At 40.1% G+C, this 16,095-nt stretch overlaps 1 protein-coding gene across 4 annotated transcripts in view; it reads left to right on the forward strand.

Annotated features, from left to right (window-relative positions):
- EPAS1 (endothelial PAS domain protein 1) overlaps positions 1 to 16,095 on the forward strand; it is a 76,386-nt gene that overhangs the window by 42,261 nt on the left and 18,030 nt on the right. For all 4 annotated transcript variants that reach the window (XM_015621415.2, XM_015621413.2, XM_015621414.2 and 1 more), the window contains exons 3-6: positions 9,768 to 9,919; positions 10,513 to 10,597; positions 11,099 to 11,217; positions 11,319 to 11,521. In XM_015621415.2, coding sequence (XP_015476901.1) covers positions 9,768 to 9,919; positions 10,513 to 10,597; positions 11,099 to 11,217; positions 11,319 to 11,521 — 559 coding nt within the window. The remainder of the gene's footprint in view (positions 1 to 9,767; positions 9,920 to 10,512; positions 10,598 to 11,098; positions 11,218 to 11,318; positions 11,522 to 16,095) is intronic.

Raw genomic sequence — 16,095 nt, forward strand, 5'->3', positions numbered from 1 at the left:
CTTGATGCGAGTGGATTCTACACAATTTTGCTCATGTTGGACTAGTAGGAAACATGAACAAGCATAATTTTTATAGCCTGTGAAAACGGATAAAATTAGAACTATTCTTATTTTGCCCCATACTTGAATAACCACTTCGATAGAAATACGTGGCTTGAGTAGCCTGTAAGATCAATGAAAACAACTGATGTTTCCAGAACTTTCACACAGTGACCTATGAGTGTTGAGAATACATTAAGAAAACAATGCTTGCATTGTTTGTGAATGGTAACCCCAGAATTTTGTCTTTTCCTTGATTAATGGCAAGACTCCCAATAAGGTCACGATTGCACTTCCTCTACTTAGAAAAGTTGAGTCATACGAGAGCAATTACGTTAATAAATGTTACTAGGAAGCATCCAATTTTGTTGTTGAATTTGCTGTTGGGTAGTCTGAAAGATAGGGTAAATTCAGTTCTGCTTCCATGTGCTCAGTAATTTCTTGTAGCATTTTTGGCTTTTGCTGAAGCCCACTGTATAAAATGTAGGTATTTTATCTTAGCTTATATAATGTAGTTTTATCATGTACTTCTGTGAAAAGAGAAGTTGATGTGCTGAACAGTGTTTGGAAATCATCTCTGATTCTGTCATGTAACTAATACTTGAAGAAGTTGCGTAAATAGGTAAATGTTCTTAAACAAAGCCAATTTGTTAGTAACTGTCTCATAAAAACACAGCCTCAGCTTTTCAAATATTTATATGGAATGAACTGGAGACTGAAACACCATAGGAAAAGTAAACTTCTGAGAGGCTGTAACCGATAATATAAGTAATGTGCGTGCCTGTGAAAATTGATATGAAATAGTTGGGTGCAGTCATCATCAGAAAAATACATTTGCTAACCTGCTAAGATTAAAGTGAACTTTTCAAATTTACATTTCTCAGTGAGGAAAAAAATCTACTGACTAATACATTTATTTTGATACTTCTATACTGTTAAGGCTTAGACTCATTATTTGATAGCGATGACAATTCAGTATATGTGTATAATATTCATACATACACATAAAGATATTATATTTCTGAGACATATTTCTGTACAGTGTTTGAAAAATAATGTGATTCATGTAGACAATTTACATTTTCATTAAGTACCACCAGTACCCAGCAGGAGAAAGAACCTGGAAATAAAATGTTAGAATAGCAAGAGGCTGTGCTTTAATATTTCATGCTTTCTCTGTATTAGTTATTTGCTTAGCCTTAAATCTGATGCATTCACTTCCTCAGTCCAAGTATTTACTTGGAGTAAATCCTCTCATTAAAATTTGTGTTGTTAGTCAAATGCAGATTTGTCTGTGGCTGCATCTTTAGGCATCAGAGGTGTAGATAAGAGTTTCAAAATCTTAGATGCTTCTATTCTGAGGAACTGAACTTTAGGTACTTTAAAAGGATGGATTATCTGGAAATTTTGGGTATTATTTTCTGATAATGAAAATACATTATAATTAAAGAACTCAAGTCAGAAAACCTTGTCTGCTGCTCCTCTACTATCTGAGTATAGCTAACATATAAATTGAATTTTTTATCCTTGTAGACCTCTGAATAATGTCAGTCTTTATAAGGATACTGGCTTTCACTCGAAGGCCATCCAGTTTAATTCAGAGTGGTAGGTTTTTGATGCAGTTGGAGGCTTACAGGTCAAGAGGTTTGCTGCTTATCCGTTTTGATGAGTGTGAAACAAGATGGAACATGGGCTTGCGTGATGTTTGTGCCCATTCTGTTCTTCCTTCTGCTTTGGACCCTTTCTGAGCCCCAAGCAAAGCTACAGCAAAGGTTTCATGTATGTGTTTAGCAGCTTAGAGTTTCACCATAAATATACTGTTGCATTTGAGAAGTCTGACTTGACTGACAAGGAAACTCTTGATAGATGAACTGGGAAATGGGGAGGTGGAAGGGCATAGAAGCAAATGCCACCCCAGGCTGCAAACACCCTCTTTGCTTTATGTTGTCTTTATTGAATGGTTTTGATTATTTGGGGTGGACATCCACTGTAAACTGGAGTTAAGTGAGTATATTTGTTCTGTCAGTAATTCGGACATTGAAATAACATTTGCTGCAGCTTGAAAGAAACACTTCAAAATGTGATAGAGAAAAAACTACTGCTTTATCACTGTTTTGCTTGTTTCTGATTTAGTCTATCAAAACCTACTAGTACACCATATCTTATTTTGTTACTGTTTGTGGGCATGATTCTCAAACACTTCTCTCTGTTTTAAGGCAATTTTGCCTGATGTAGAGAGAACAAGGCCTTTCCCAGGACTGTACCCTCATCTTTCTGCAAGCTGATGCTCCAGGTGGGATTTTGGAGATGGCCAAAGATAGGCAACTTGCCAGTCTCACTCAGCTGGCATTGAGTGTCTCATGCCCTTTCCTATTACTCCCTGAGTCAGAATAGGGCTTTTCACTTGTGTAACTCAGGCTGTTTTATTAGCTGTGTCTGCATAATGATCTGTTGGGAAGCCAAGACCTAGGGAAATGTATACCCACATTCTTCCAGCAGGTGAAGGGCGGAGCCCCTGAATTTGAGCCCTCATTGAGAGCTCTCCCATTACGTGCCTCGAAAAATCCCGACTTCTGGATTGCAGAGTGCATGTCTCCTGCAGGCGTTGCAGGGCCCGAGCTTGGCCCTTGGATCCTATCATAATAGGAAATAGCTGGTTGTATATCTCAGAGTTCAAAAGGGTAAAAAATACCAGGTTTTGCTTTATAAAAGTTGCTGCTTTACTTAGTAACACATTTCCCTTTGATTTTCACAGTAGGCAATTCTGTGTGGGAATGTTGGAGAGGAAGCCTTTAACATTTAGAAATGCAGGCTGTTCGTCTGACGGCCTGATTGAGATTAGTATCACAGGAAGCAAACTGAAACAATGGCTTTATAATACTGTTTCCATGTTGTGCACAGAACAGTACACCATATAATTGGAATGCTAAGTAGAAATATTTAATTATGATAATCTTAAATATTTTTCAAGATGTCTCCTAATTCTGTTGGCATAATACATTTTTGCCATTGTCACATTCAGATGTTTGGGATAAATTTAGAACTGATCTTTGTTCATCTCAGGTAAAGGTTTTGATCCCATAAAGTTGCTGCTGAAAATAGGCATTCAGATGCTTATCAGTAGTGGAGCTTTTGGAGTTGGGATCTTATGTCCTTTAGTGTGGTCAGAAAAACTGTAAGCAGTATTTTTCCTATATTATTTCCTAGTATAGCTAGTAAGTAAGGCTAATGCTGTTTGGGGAGCTAATAGTTGGCAAAAGAGAAATAACGGCTTTTGCTAAAGAGTGGCTGCCTTGGTTAACAGCTAACATTGTGATAGATGCTAAGGCTGCCTCAGGTATCCTCTTTTGGTCTGATTATGAGGAGGAGAATCCATTTTAGGAAGCCTGTATGCACAGTGCCAATAATTTTAAGTGTTTATTTGAACCATGCTGATACTCAAGGTGTTACAGAAGCCAGAACTCTGCAGTGAGTTTCTGTGTGCAAAGACTACGGACTTTTTAATCAGGCTAATCAGGCAAACACAATTTTTTTGGCTTGCCTTAATCCCATCCCAATTGTGTGGTCACCCGGGTGTCTTTTCTGTGCAGAAATCCAGCAAAGGAAACTGGCTGAGAGTTGTTCTTGTGCAGGCAGACAGCAGCAGAAATGGGGAGGGAACAGGGATACAGACAGGAAGTTGTTTGGGAGAAGGGAGGCCACAAGGAAGCCAGTGTGAAGGTTTCAAGGGAGGGAGACAACAGAGCCGGAAAGCCAGCAGGGAGCAGAAGGGGAAAAAATAGCTTTTCTCTAGGCTTTTAAGGGAGAGGACAGACTGTAGGGAGAACTGATGTGGGCATTGTTTTTGAATGTCTGGACAAGCTGTATCTAATGTCAGGCCATTGTGGCATAAAACAGTGCTTTAAAAATAGCATGTCTACTCGATTGCTTTTATTAAATTGGAAAAATAGTTTTATGCCTGTTGCTAGGAATTAGAGTGAGTCAGGTGCTGAGTGCTTCAGCTGCTTGAAGTGATGTCCTTTTTCAGGGAAGGTGTACCCAAAGGTCCCATGGGAGTCAAATTCCTGGTCTGATGAGATGCTGTATTCCCAACGTGCAACACTGATGTCTGCACGACTCCAAGCAAGTTCCTGGGAGTAGCATCTGAATGATTTGGCTAAATACAAACTCTGCAATCAAAACAACACTAACATAAGTGTTTTCTTTATCCAGGATTGCTTGTGCACTTGGAGATAAGAGCCCTTCAGGAAGCTTCAAGTTTAAGAGTAGCTTTTTCTTGATGTATCTAAATTGAAAGCTTTTATTGAACACATTGAAAATATCCCCTTGAACAGGATGTACTGCCCTGTCAAGACAGAAAAAAAGGGGGAAAAAAATCAGTCACTTTCCTTTGATGGAAAACAAGAAACAAGGAAGAGACAAGTTTGTCTGAAAGCTGCTCTCTCTGATGCAGGATGAAGCTGCTGTTAGATCTTCCCTAACTTTTGCCTGTGGACATCAGGCAGATTTTACAACCCTCTTCTGGAGTGGCAGCTGTAGCCTGGTGTCGGTTATGCACAATATGTAAGCAGCTTACTGGTACTGATGAGATGTAAGTATGATGAGAGAAAAAGCCAGGAAAATTTTGTGCAGGTGATGATTGTGACCTCCAGTAGAAATGCATTTTATCATTGTCTACCTCTGAACTGACAGAAAGACCCCTTTGAGTCAGATCAAAGGTGTTGAGAGGAGTTACAGGCTGTTTGCTGGGAGGTTGTTTATACCTGTGCAGTTATTTTTTTTAAGGAGAAGCCTGATTTTTGAGCCTTCTGACTTGTTCCAAGAGGTTGGACTGAAGGAAATGAGCAAGCATCTACGGAAAAAGTGTTCTTAAACTTGGGAACAGTGCACATCCTGACAGTGAGAATTAATCAAAGCTTGTTTACAAAAGTTATTTTTAGCATAAAAGGTTATCATAAACACTGCAAAAAGCATTTGCTGTAACAGTTCAAAGTTTCTTGTCAATGAATAAATTCAATTTGGTGGTTAGAAAATTTGTCAAAGTAAATACCAAAATTTAATACAGACTGAGACATGGACTGAAAAATGCTGTATTAAAATTCAAGAAATACTGCCTTTGGGCAAAGTGAGCAGTGGATTATCTTCAAATATTGGGACATGGGACACCACTGCTCTATTCCCGGTTCTCCTGTAGCTCTGACAGTCCCAGGAAGGCCACAGCAGCAGCTTTAGGAGGCTTTTTGACATGTTTCAACATCTCCCAATCTCCCCTAGACAGGGATTCTCCTCCTGTATAGACTTTCCAGCTTTACATGAATGCAGTCTTGGCTGGGCTCTATCAAGTAGCTATAATATGAAGAACAATTTTACTTCATTCTGCTGAATATGCTGTTAATTTAAACTGGCATTTTTGCAGTCCAGTCTCCCTGCTATACTGTCATGGTGCCTGAACTGAGGTACTCCCTTTAGTTGAGGTGAGGTGGAAAAAGTTGTAGAGAAAAACCCTGAAACACATCCTCATTTCAAGATTTAGCTAGCAGCTATTCTGAAATGCAATGCTAAAAAAAAAAATAACCAAACAAAAAAAAAACCCCACCCCTAAAAATCGGTATAAACTGAGTCTCACTGTTACACTTCCCAAAGACCTGCAAAAACCTGTCAAGTCTACATGAGGTACTGCTCTCTGGATAAAGTGATCTCAGACCTATTGTAAACCCAAGGCTGAAGTTCTGTTCTCACCTACTCATGCTAACTTCCATTGCCACTTCCATTTGGTCCCAGCTTTCTCAAATATTTTCCATTTGAAGCTGAATTTTCTTATGCTAATGCTTTAGTTCAACTCCAAGGTAAATTAATGAAGACAATTTAAAGCAAAGTGAAACACAATAGGGATTTCAGGGAGGAGCTTGCAGTAGCCATGCCATTATTTGTTTTGCATCTGCAAAATAGCTTCTTTGTGAAGTAAACCAGATTTTGCTAGTTGCAGTGAGTGAATTTCTTCAGATGTATCACTCTCCTAAAGTGTGTATATCCTCTGTCTTAGTAGCTAGTGGTTTCCACAGAGAAGGGGAACATGCTCTAACGCTGACACTGCAGCCATAGGAGGGACTCCTATTTATTATTTATATTACTATAATTATACCAAGTTACCTGATACAGGGCATAGCAGGGCTGCCACAGTGCAGCTCAGCATATTTCTTTGCTGCAGACTTAGGATCCTCAGGTAGCTGATCTGCTTCAGCGGGTTAGCACAGATGACACCTTCCGGGGCTGTGTTTGCAAAGCACCTGGAAACAGTCAAAGACATGAGCACCTTTGGTGTGTTCCCCAGCTCTTGAGCTGCACTGAGTAGGCTGCTGGGGGGACAGGCAAGGAATAGATGGGCAACAAGCAGCAGAGTGGCTCTGGAGGTACTTGGCATCCACCTTTATGTACCTGATAGCGCCTGCCGTTTCCTCCTCTTTGAAATGTGAGCACGCCCTATTAAGTACTACAAGAAACCCGTATCTGCCAGCTCCCCTTTCCTACTGCTGCCGGGCTGCTGAGGAGAAAGGGGGGCGGGGGGTGCACTCAGGTTTATTGAGTTACCAGAGAGGCTGGAGTGTGTCTGCAAAACACCTTGGTCATGCTTTTGGGTTAGGTTAGATGGGGTGCGTGGCAGCACAAACAATCTTCTCTCTCTCCTCCCTGTCCACATCACAGATACATCCAGCTGGACAAAGATAATTTTAATAAAAACAGTGAACTCTGATCCCATAAACCCCTGTAACCACATGCTTTAAAGCTGACTGTATCTTTAAGTGCTGCACTCAGCTCGGACTGTAAGGGTTTGAACCTGCAGCCCTGATGTGATGTCCCCTGATCCATGTCCTCCATGTGTGTTTGTATAAGTAATATAATTTATATACATGGAAAAGCAAACTTAATCATCTGATAATACAAGTAAAGTGTTTGTCTTTCACTGTTGGAGGCATTTAAGAATACAAATGCTTTGAATAGCCTTCCTGCCTTTGAATAGTGATGTTTTGTTAATGCAAACTTAATGAGCTGGGAAAAAAATGAAAAGGAGGGTCTGGGGTTAGAGCTGAAAAGTCATTTTTTCTCTGAACCCACACTTGGCCGATTGTCTTGGGCTATAGCCATGAGCCCTACTGAATAAACCATTTGTTTGCTTCTGGAAAAGTAAAAAAAGACCCTTGACATTCTTTATGCAGCAGAAACAAGCTTGGGAGCAGATGGTCACTTACCTCTTTTTTTTTTTTTTTTTTTTTTTTCTTCCTTCCCTAAATGTCATTTTGGTCAAAGTGCATACTATTCAAATATATTATTGTATATTTTCTGTATTTTAAATGCTAGTCCTGATGTAATTTCCTGAAGTAATTTGCTTTGTACTGAGGAGGAACTGGCCCCTGTATGTGTAGCTAGAATTGCAGTGCAGGGACGTGAAATGATAAATCCCCAGTCTGTGCTGGCCATCCCCAGAGAGCGTCCTTTCTTCCCTGCTACTAGTCTTGTTGAGAGGCAAAGGGGTAAACCAAGCGCTCTCCATAGCTCCAGGGCTGAGTCCATTTCTTCCCTTGTTTGTGTGATGGGCTGCTGCCAGGGCGGGATGTTGAGGAACAGGAGGCGGCAACAACAGCAGCCATCATCATTTTTGTCACCACTTACCTGTTCCAAACAGTGCTTGCTGGGTTCTGCATTGTGAATGCTCATCCCTCTTGGTTTTCTTGCAGTCTATCCTCAGGCACTAGCAGATGCAGTTCCAGATGATGTATAGATCAAACTTATCCTTTAATCATCATTCATTAGTGCTTCAAAGTAAAACTGCATTAGTTTGGCTCAGCCTTTTCCCTGTTCAAAAACACAACAAACCCAAACCATGTAATGTTTTACAAAGCAATGCCCTACTCCTGCTTCCAGACTTCTTGAAAAATTTGTATTTCAACACGAAACATGAAGGAATATGATCAATATGCTGTTTCATTGAAGAAAAGAACAAAAATTAATTACTTTTCTCAAGTGCTAACAGTATGTGTAATACAGAACAAACTGTAAGCTGAAATTGCAGCATTAAACAATCAAAGAGCAGTTTCTCCAAGAAATTTGTGTCCCACAGTTCTTGCAAGTAAGGCTGATGCAATTATGGTTGGATCCTCTAGACAGCAAAATTGGTGGTGGGCCCAGCCTGGAGCACTCTTGTGCCACCAGGAAGGAGCACAAAGAGCAGAATCACTTCAGCTCTTCTCTCATCATCCTTGCTGCCATGGGCTCTGGGGCACCTTCGATCTGGATGGGTCTTTAGCCATGGCCCTTTATCTTGGAGCTGGTCATTCCTTTTTCTGAGACAATAAGGTGGGGTTTTTTTTTCTTCTTTTACTTACTTTTCCCCTTCAAAATCTGAGCCTTATCATGACATTTGCAATGACTGACCACAAATGTGCAGGCTAACTGACAAAACTCTAAAGATAAGCGTACCACAGCATGTCTGAGGTACACAGACCAGATACAATAGCTGTGGTTTTTTGCAAAACAATTCCAGAAGTTCTGCATAAAACATATCAAGAAATTAATGGGCCAGTTCCTACACAGAAATTTTTTTATACTAGCTGTCTCTGTGTCATTCCCTGACAGCTTCTTATTCATGGAGCTGAGGCATGCTTAAAAACATAGAAGGGAAATGGGCATTTGTGTGACTGGCATCAGGAGGAGCAGTGCCTGCCCCTTCCCCCCCACCTGCAGTTTTGCTACGTGCTGCTTCCCATGGCATGAGATGGGCTGCATGGAGCACACACAGTAAGGGCATCATGGTGCCATCGACTGTTGCTGCACCAAGAGGTACCAGGAAAATGTATAACCAAAAAAATAATAGCTGTCATAAATATTCTAGCACGGCCTTAGGTTTCAGCTGAACAGTGTGTTTCCCAGAAATTAGTAAGGTGCACTGGGTTCTTGAATCTGCATAAGCAAATATTTAGCACATATGCAGAGTCTGAGGCTCTCCTGGCAGGACAGGGGAAGTGTGAGTGGGTGATTAAGCTTGTCAGACTTTGTTGGAGTGGAGCCATAGGAAGTTCTGAGGTCTGCAGATGAAAAAGCAGGTATCAGTGAGATGGATCTGTGGTTTTCCTAGGAATACTGAGATTTATAGGATGACAAAGATTTAACCAGAATTATTTCAAAGGAGCAGTTTTCTACTTTTTCTATCTAAAGTAGTGGTAAGAGATATGTCTGTACTGAGTGAAGAGGTCTATTTAGGCATGTTTTGTAGGAGCAGTATTTGAATTTCTTAGAAAGCCTAACCCAGTGAAAGAGTCCTGTTGTTTGTTAAGGATGCATAGATTATGTCCCTTCTATAAGGCTTGCCCTCTACCTTGTGCCTGTTAGGAGGTGCAAATGTTGCAAGTGGCCAAGAGAAAGTGCACAAACAAGATGCCCTTCAGTAATTTGCGTCTGCAGGTGTTAGTGACTGAAAACATATCTTGCAGAAACATGCTAAAGGTGAAAACAGGGTCTGGCATTTGCCAAAACATTGAGAAAAGTATCTCCTGCCTTTTTAGAGATAAGGACATCCTTTTCATATGTTGTTCAGGGGCCCCACCAGAAGAGGTTTGTTGAAAGGAAATTTTAACAGAAAAAAAATATTTTGTTGCCTTGTAACTGTGTGTGCTTGCATTCGAAAAGGCTGGCTGAGGTGCTGAAGTGCTTTTTTTGCTTTTTTTTTTCTTCAGTATGTGCTGACAATGAGAATGAACAAGAGGCAGACCAACAGATGGACAACTTGTACCTGAAAGCTTTGGAGGGATTTATTGCTGTGGTGACACAGGATGGAGACATGATCTTTTTGTCAGAGAATGTCAACAAATATATGGGTCTTACCCAGGTAACTTGTTCCCTTACGCTTTCCTCTCTTTGTAATAAAATTCACAGAAACAACTCTCATGTCTAAAGGCAGAAAACCCAGCAGTGTGTCACTGCAAAAAAGACTGGAAATAAATGTCTTAATTTCTCAGGCAGGTACTGTGCACAGCAGACAACACAGGTTTCAGGTTCCCTGTCCCATCCTATCAAGTTGTGTCTTTGGCAACTTCAAAGTTGCCTTCCTAGAATCATACTAGGGGAGATGGAAAACATACTTGTGCCTTAAACTATGGGACAGAGTGGATAGAGCTGCTCTTTTGGATTCCCCCCTTTTCTGCTTTGTGGATTGTGAGTTTTCTCCTGTGTCGAAATTGACAATATTGGTGTTGACTGTTAACTGCACTGTGCAAATTCAAAGATAAGAGAATCCTCCTGGGGAGAAAATGAGAAGTTATGCATAGGATAAACAAAAGGAGGGTCATGGGATTTGTGTCTGTAAGCATCCTGTCGATGCACTTGGTTCTAGGGACCAGTTTCATTTCAGTCACATTTAAAAACAGATAAATACTTTCAGTTTCTTTGATTTAACTACATGTAGCTCTTACTTCCATACAGGTGGAACTTACTGGACATAGCATTTTTGACTTCACTCATCCATGTGACCATGAAGAAATTCGAGAGAATCTGAGTCTGAAAAATGGTAATAATGAAAATAAAAAAGTCCCTGTTCATTTTTGAAACAACTGAATTAAGTAAATGGTTATCAGCAGAGATCTGTTTGTCATGGTAAAAGGAATTTTCATTCCTACAGTAGTCATTAACTTATTCAGTGCTTTGCAGATTCATTTTGTTTTGCCAAATACTGCTTAAATATGATAGTACTAAGGAACTATTTGTTTAGTATTTTCCTTTCATCAAGTGTAGACAGGTGTAATGTAATTGTAACACTGTGGAAAGATTCATGTGCTGCAAGCTAAAACATAGGTTTAAAATGCACCAAGTCCTATTTAAGTTCCACTTAAAGTTTTAGGTCTGAGCTCTACAAACTGCTCTGCAATGGTCAATGCATCTTTGATGGTCTCTGCAGGTAAATTATCTGAGAATTGGTCTGTTATTTCTCTTGAATCCTTCATGCTTATAAGTAGAAGAAATCAAGAAAGAAAATGAGAAAATTAATTTGCTTTAATTTGCCTTTATACAGGCCCAGGCTTTGGAAAGAAAAGCAAAGAGGTGTCAACTGAGCGTGACTTCTTCATGAGGATGAAATGCACTGTTACCAACAGAGGCAGAACTGTTAACCTTAAGTCTGCCACATGGAAGGTACAATATTTGAGCCAAATTAAGTGGGTTTGATTTTAGTAGACTTTAGTTTGATTTTTGATGTTGAGAGAAAATACATCCTTTGTTTCTTGTTATTTCAGGTTTTGCACTGCACTGGACAAGTCAAAGTGTACAACACTTGCCCTCCTCACACTCTGTGTGGGTATAAGGAACCTCTTCTCACCTGCCTTATAATAATGTGCGAGCCTATTCAGCACCCTTCAAACATTGACATCCCCCTGGACAGCAAGACCTTCCTGAGTCGCCATAGCATGGACATGAAATTCACCTACTGTGATGACAGGTATGCTCCACAGCTTTTTTCTTTCCAGAGGTGTTTTTATCTTCTTGAACAAAACAAGCAGCTCTTCCAAATGTCCTGTGTGAACCTGGTCAGCAAGGACTAGAAGAAAATTCAGCTTGTTACCGAAACAGCTATTTAGTGGCTCGCTTAACCCACCTCAAAAATTTCAATTTGGGTGAAACTGTATTCCTGCTGTATTTCCTTATCCTGCCAAGTGAGGAATTCCATTTTACTGGCAGAAGATGAGGCAACTTGGAGGAACAAACATTAGCTTCTTGGGGTTTAACAAACTGAAGGGTTTACAGGATTCCTGTTCCCATATTTTAGAGAGCGTGTCCCATGGCATGTTGTACGGACCTTAGTCAAGGTCTGTTTTACGGTTGGCTTGGCCCAGGATGCTGTTATCAGTTAGCTGGCAAGTACTTTATGCCCTACATTAACCAGGAATTGCCAAGGTATCCAGAGTACCTGCTGCTCTGAAATGGAGTTGCAGCCTCTTGCTCAATGAAAAGCAAACAACCTTTATTGGTTTTCTCCCTGCACAATTTAGTGACGAAATGAAGGGGAGGGGAGGACCTTGGATCAGGCAAGGGGCTTGTCCTCTGCTCCCCACACTTCACTCTTGAGTGGAAAAAATGGAGGTTCCTCTAGTCTCCACCTGCCAGACTTGTCCTGGGATCTCCATGCCATTTCATGCCATCTACCTCTTCTCCCTGTGTACTGTGATAACCATCTTCTATGCATGCCAAGTGATCCATGCCAGAGATCCCTCCCCATGAAGTATCTTCCTGTGCTCCATTTGCCCAGAAAATCCTGTCTTTACTGCTGTGGATTTAGGGTTTGTTTGGGATTTTTTTAAGTTTATGAGGTCATCCCTAAATTTAAGATGTACTTTTCTGCCTAAAGAAACTGGTCTTCTGAAATTCAGAGATGCTGGCAGTCTCTGGGGCCTGGAGGGTTACCAGTGAGATTATACACATGCATGCAACTTATGCAGAAACTCACAGGACCAACATTTTTGTTGATTTCTTCAACCTTTGAAGTTTTTTTTAAACTGCTAAGATTATTTTTTAAACAATGTGATGAAGCAGCCATATAAACTTGTCGTGTTAGCAGCTGTGGATGAAAGCAAGATTGCAAGTGTCAAACTTGCAACTGACCTTCTGACCTCTCTGAGAACTGGCCAGCAAGTAACTAGAAACAGTCTCTGATGTAATCACAATCAAACTTTTTCCCATGGTAATATTTTCAGCATGAAACTATTGAGTTATGAATAGGTTTTTGCTGCTGGAGGGAGAAGCAACAATATGGTAGTGACTCATTATTAAAAACAATATGCTCTGAATTACTGGGGCCATTCAGTGGCAGGCTACAGGAGAGTAGCAGAGGATTTTGCTTTATTGCAGCATTCACATGTCTCTGCAAGACTTAATGCATAAACCATTATAAATGAGAATTAGAGGGACTGATGCCATCCCATTAAAGATACACATGCTTATTTTAAAAATAATGAAATAGTATGCTTTGTCTTAAATAGTGAACATGTGATTTACAGGGAAAATGTTTCACATGGCAGTGAAATACAACAGCTTCCTCTGGAGGATTGAACTTGTAGGGATTTTAGAAATTTTTTCTCTAAAACCAGACTAAAAAGTAGCACATCTTTTACTGGATAGTTTTGGTTGGATGTTTCATTCCTGTGTTATTCAGATTTTGGTAAAGCTGCAAAAAGATAGCTAGGGCAGAGAAGGAAGAGACCTCACAAACTTTTCAGGTTCTTCACAGCAGATCCACCTGTCCCCCACTTTCCTCCCAGAGGGATGTTGGTTTCTCTCCAGCAGGCGACACATCACTAGACACATAAAAAGGCAAAACACTCAGCTGTTCTTATCAAATACAGTGCTGCTAGACAAATTTCATTGAAGGAGCAGCTTATGCCAAGAATGTAAATCCAGGCTGGGGAGCAGAGGAGGGAGGCAGCATGTGCCAGTCAGATGCCTAAACTCTTTTCTGCATACTCTGTCCTTTCTGCAGCAATGCAGCAGGGCTGGCACAGTTCATTGCTCCATAAGGGACAGTGTCTTTCCAGTTCAGGGCTGGTATCATTGAGGGGAGTGTGCCTCCTCTACCAGGCTTCTGCAGTGGTCCTGCTATCCTCCTTGCAGTTCATCTGGTGTGGACAGGTCTGCTTCCAGGGAGCATTAAGTTTTTATTTTCAATGCACTCAAGCAAAGAAACTCATGGATTTCTGAGTATAATCTCCTTAGGAAAGCTCATGGTCTCTGTCTGTCACAAAGCAACATGCAAAATATAGGCTGGCTATCTTACAGTATTTTGTGACATAAACTAGTTGGCTTTTCCTTAGAAGGATATAGGGTAGGTGTAATAAGAAGCAGACAAGACTGGCCATCATTTAAAACATGTGAGACAGTAGCCCATATAATTTGCCTTCCAAAAATAAATTATATATGTGTACCTATGACTTGACAGTGGTAAGGTGGGATATGTTTGGATTCTTAAAACAGTTTTTGCAAGGTGATGAGCCTGTAGAGAAAGGTTCATGGGTATGAATAATAAATAAGGGTTGTTCTATTAAGTGCCTGCTTCAGCCATTCCTGGAGAGTGATTTAAAACTGTTCCCTTGCTCCACTTATCTTGGCTAAGTGGTTTACAGGAAGGATTATTTTAGCTGTAATACAGAAATGCTGATCAGTGATACAATTTAATAATCCAAGTGAGGGTTTAGTTCAGCTGCAAAATGCTTTTGTGTCAGGAAGGATTGCCTGTGAGGGTGTTTTAGTCAGAAGAAAAGGCATGTCTTTGTACTAAGGCAATTTTGTTACCTTGGTGGCATCTACACTTACTTGAAGGCATGGCTTGCTGTGGGGGATTGTATGTCCCTGGTTACTAGAAACCCAATTATTTATATATCCTTTTCTCCCTTTTCCTGAAACATTTTAACAGTAGAGTTGAAGAAGACAAAAGGAATAGCAGAGGATATGTGGTGATCAGAATAGGATGGTGCAGGAAGATATAATGCCACAGTATAGGTCCCAGTTAGATTTCCCATATAAGTATTCATGTGGGATCCAGGCTGTGCCCAACTGATAGGAAACTGAGTTTTATTGTGTTTCCAGTTATGTCCCAGTAAATAAGAAATATGTAGGCACAGGACTTTGGATGAGGATATAAGTCAATTTGCTATTTGACCTATAATTGGGGAATATTTTTAAGTTAAATGAGAACACAGGGAAGCATTTGAATGGACCTCCTGTCCTTTTATTCCTGCTGAGGGAAAAATGCAATATGGAGACAAAGTGAAGTGGTGATATCTGAAGCCAAAGATCCACATTTGACAAAGCTGACTTTTGTTATATGTCATATTTAAGAGTAAAATGTGAGCTACTTCTTTTATTAATAACAAAACCTTGATTTAGGTAGACAAAATGAGTAGGAGTGACAGTCCTGGTGAAGAATTTCATGTATACAAGTTGGTTTTTTTTCCTCATAGGGCAGATACACTTTTCCAGGCCATCCATCCTGCTCAGTAACAGCCTTGGTCCCAGGATTTTGCATTTTGGTTTTATTTTTCATTGGCCAGGGTTAGAGTAGAAACAGCCATGAATATTTTTGAGAGGAAATGTGGTTAGTTGGCAAGACTGTCACACTGCCTGCTCTAGGAGGTTGATAGAGTGCTTTACACCAGGCCTAAGTGTCTATGTTAGGCTTTATTATTTTTTCACTCTCTTTTTTTTTTTTTTAACTCACTCTGCTTTAAGTATAACTTCATTTTGTTTGTTCCCTTCAAGACCAATTTAACATCAATAACTTGGTAACTATTTGAATACAGAAAGACTTTGTTAAGTGATCCACACCCTCACACACAGTCCACACAGGGCCCAATGAATATATACCCAGCTATTTTTCGTAGGCAGTAAACATTAGAGCAGTCTTCCACAGAGCCTGACTTCTCAGTCCTGATGATTCTTACCATACTATTTTAACTCAAGAAGTAGTGTACAATAACAAGCTTTGTGCTCCTATAAAGGGACAGAAAAGCACAATTTTAATAAAAAACAAAATACTTGAACTAGCTCATCTTGTAGAAAATGCAGCCTCCAAGCAGTGAGCTTTGATTGCTTTGCTATGTCTCAAAAGACATAAAATAGGGCAAAGTTGTACAAACCTAGAAATAGAATTCAGATCGCTTGTTTGTTAATTGCGTACCCTAGGCACAAAATTTGCATTTATTCAACGTCCTTAAAATCCACTATTAAGATACTTATATATATTGTGTATTTAAAGGAAACTGAAAAAGTGCTCAAAACACATTTAGTGGAGGCAGCTGGGACAGGTCTCCTACTGTAGATGGCTATTGCCCACCTCTTCACTGTGTTTTCTAAGATTTTGACCTCTGTATATCATGACAAGTTTAGCTTAGAAAACTTAAAAGACAGTCAGGCAAAAGTTAAGATTCCCCCAAAGGTATTTGTGTTCTCAGAAACAAGTTGGTAATAGAAAAATAAAAAGCCTCATAGCCCACCTCTCATGTTCAGCAAAAAAGTATTATTATC

Source organism: Parus major, chromosome 3 (assembly GCF_001522545.3).
Source record: "Parus major isolate Abel chromosome 3, Parus_major1.1, whole genome shotgun sequence".
In the NCBI taxonomy this organism is placed as follows: domain Eukaryota; kingdom Metazoa; phylum Chordata; class Aves; order Passeriformes; family Paridae; genus Parus; species Parus major.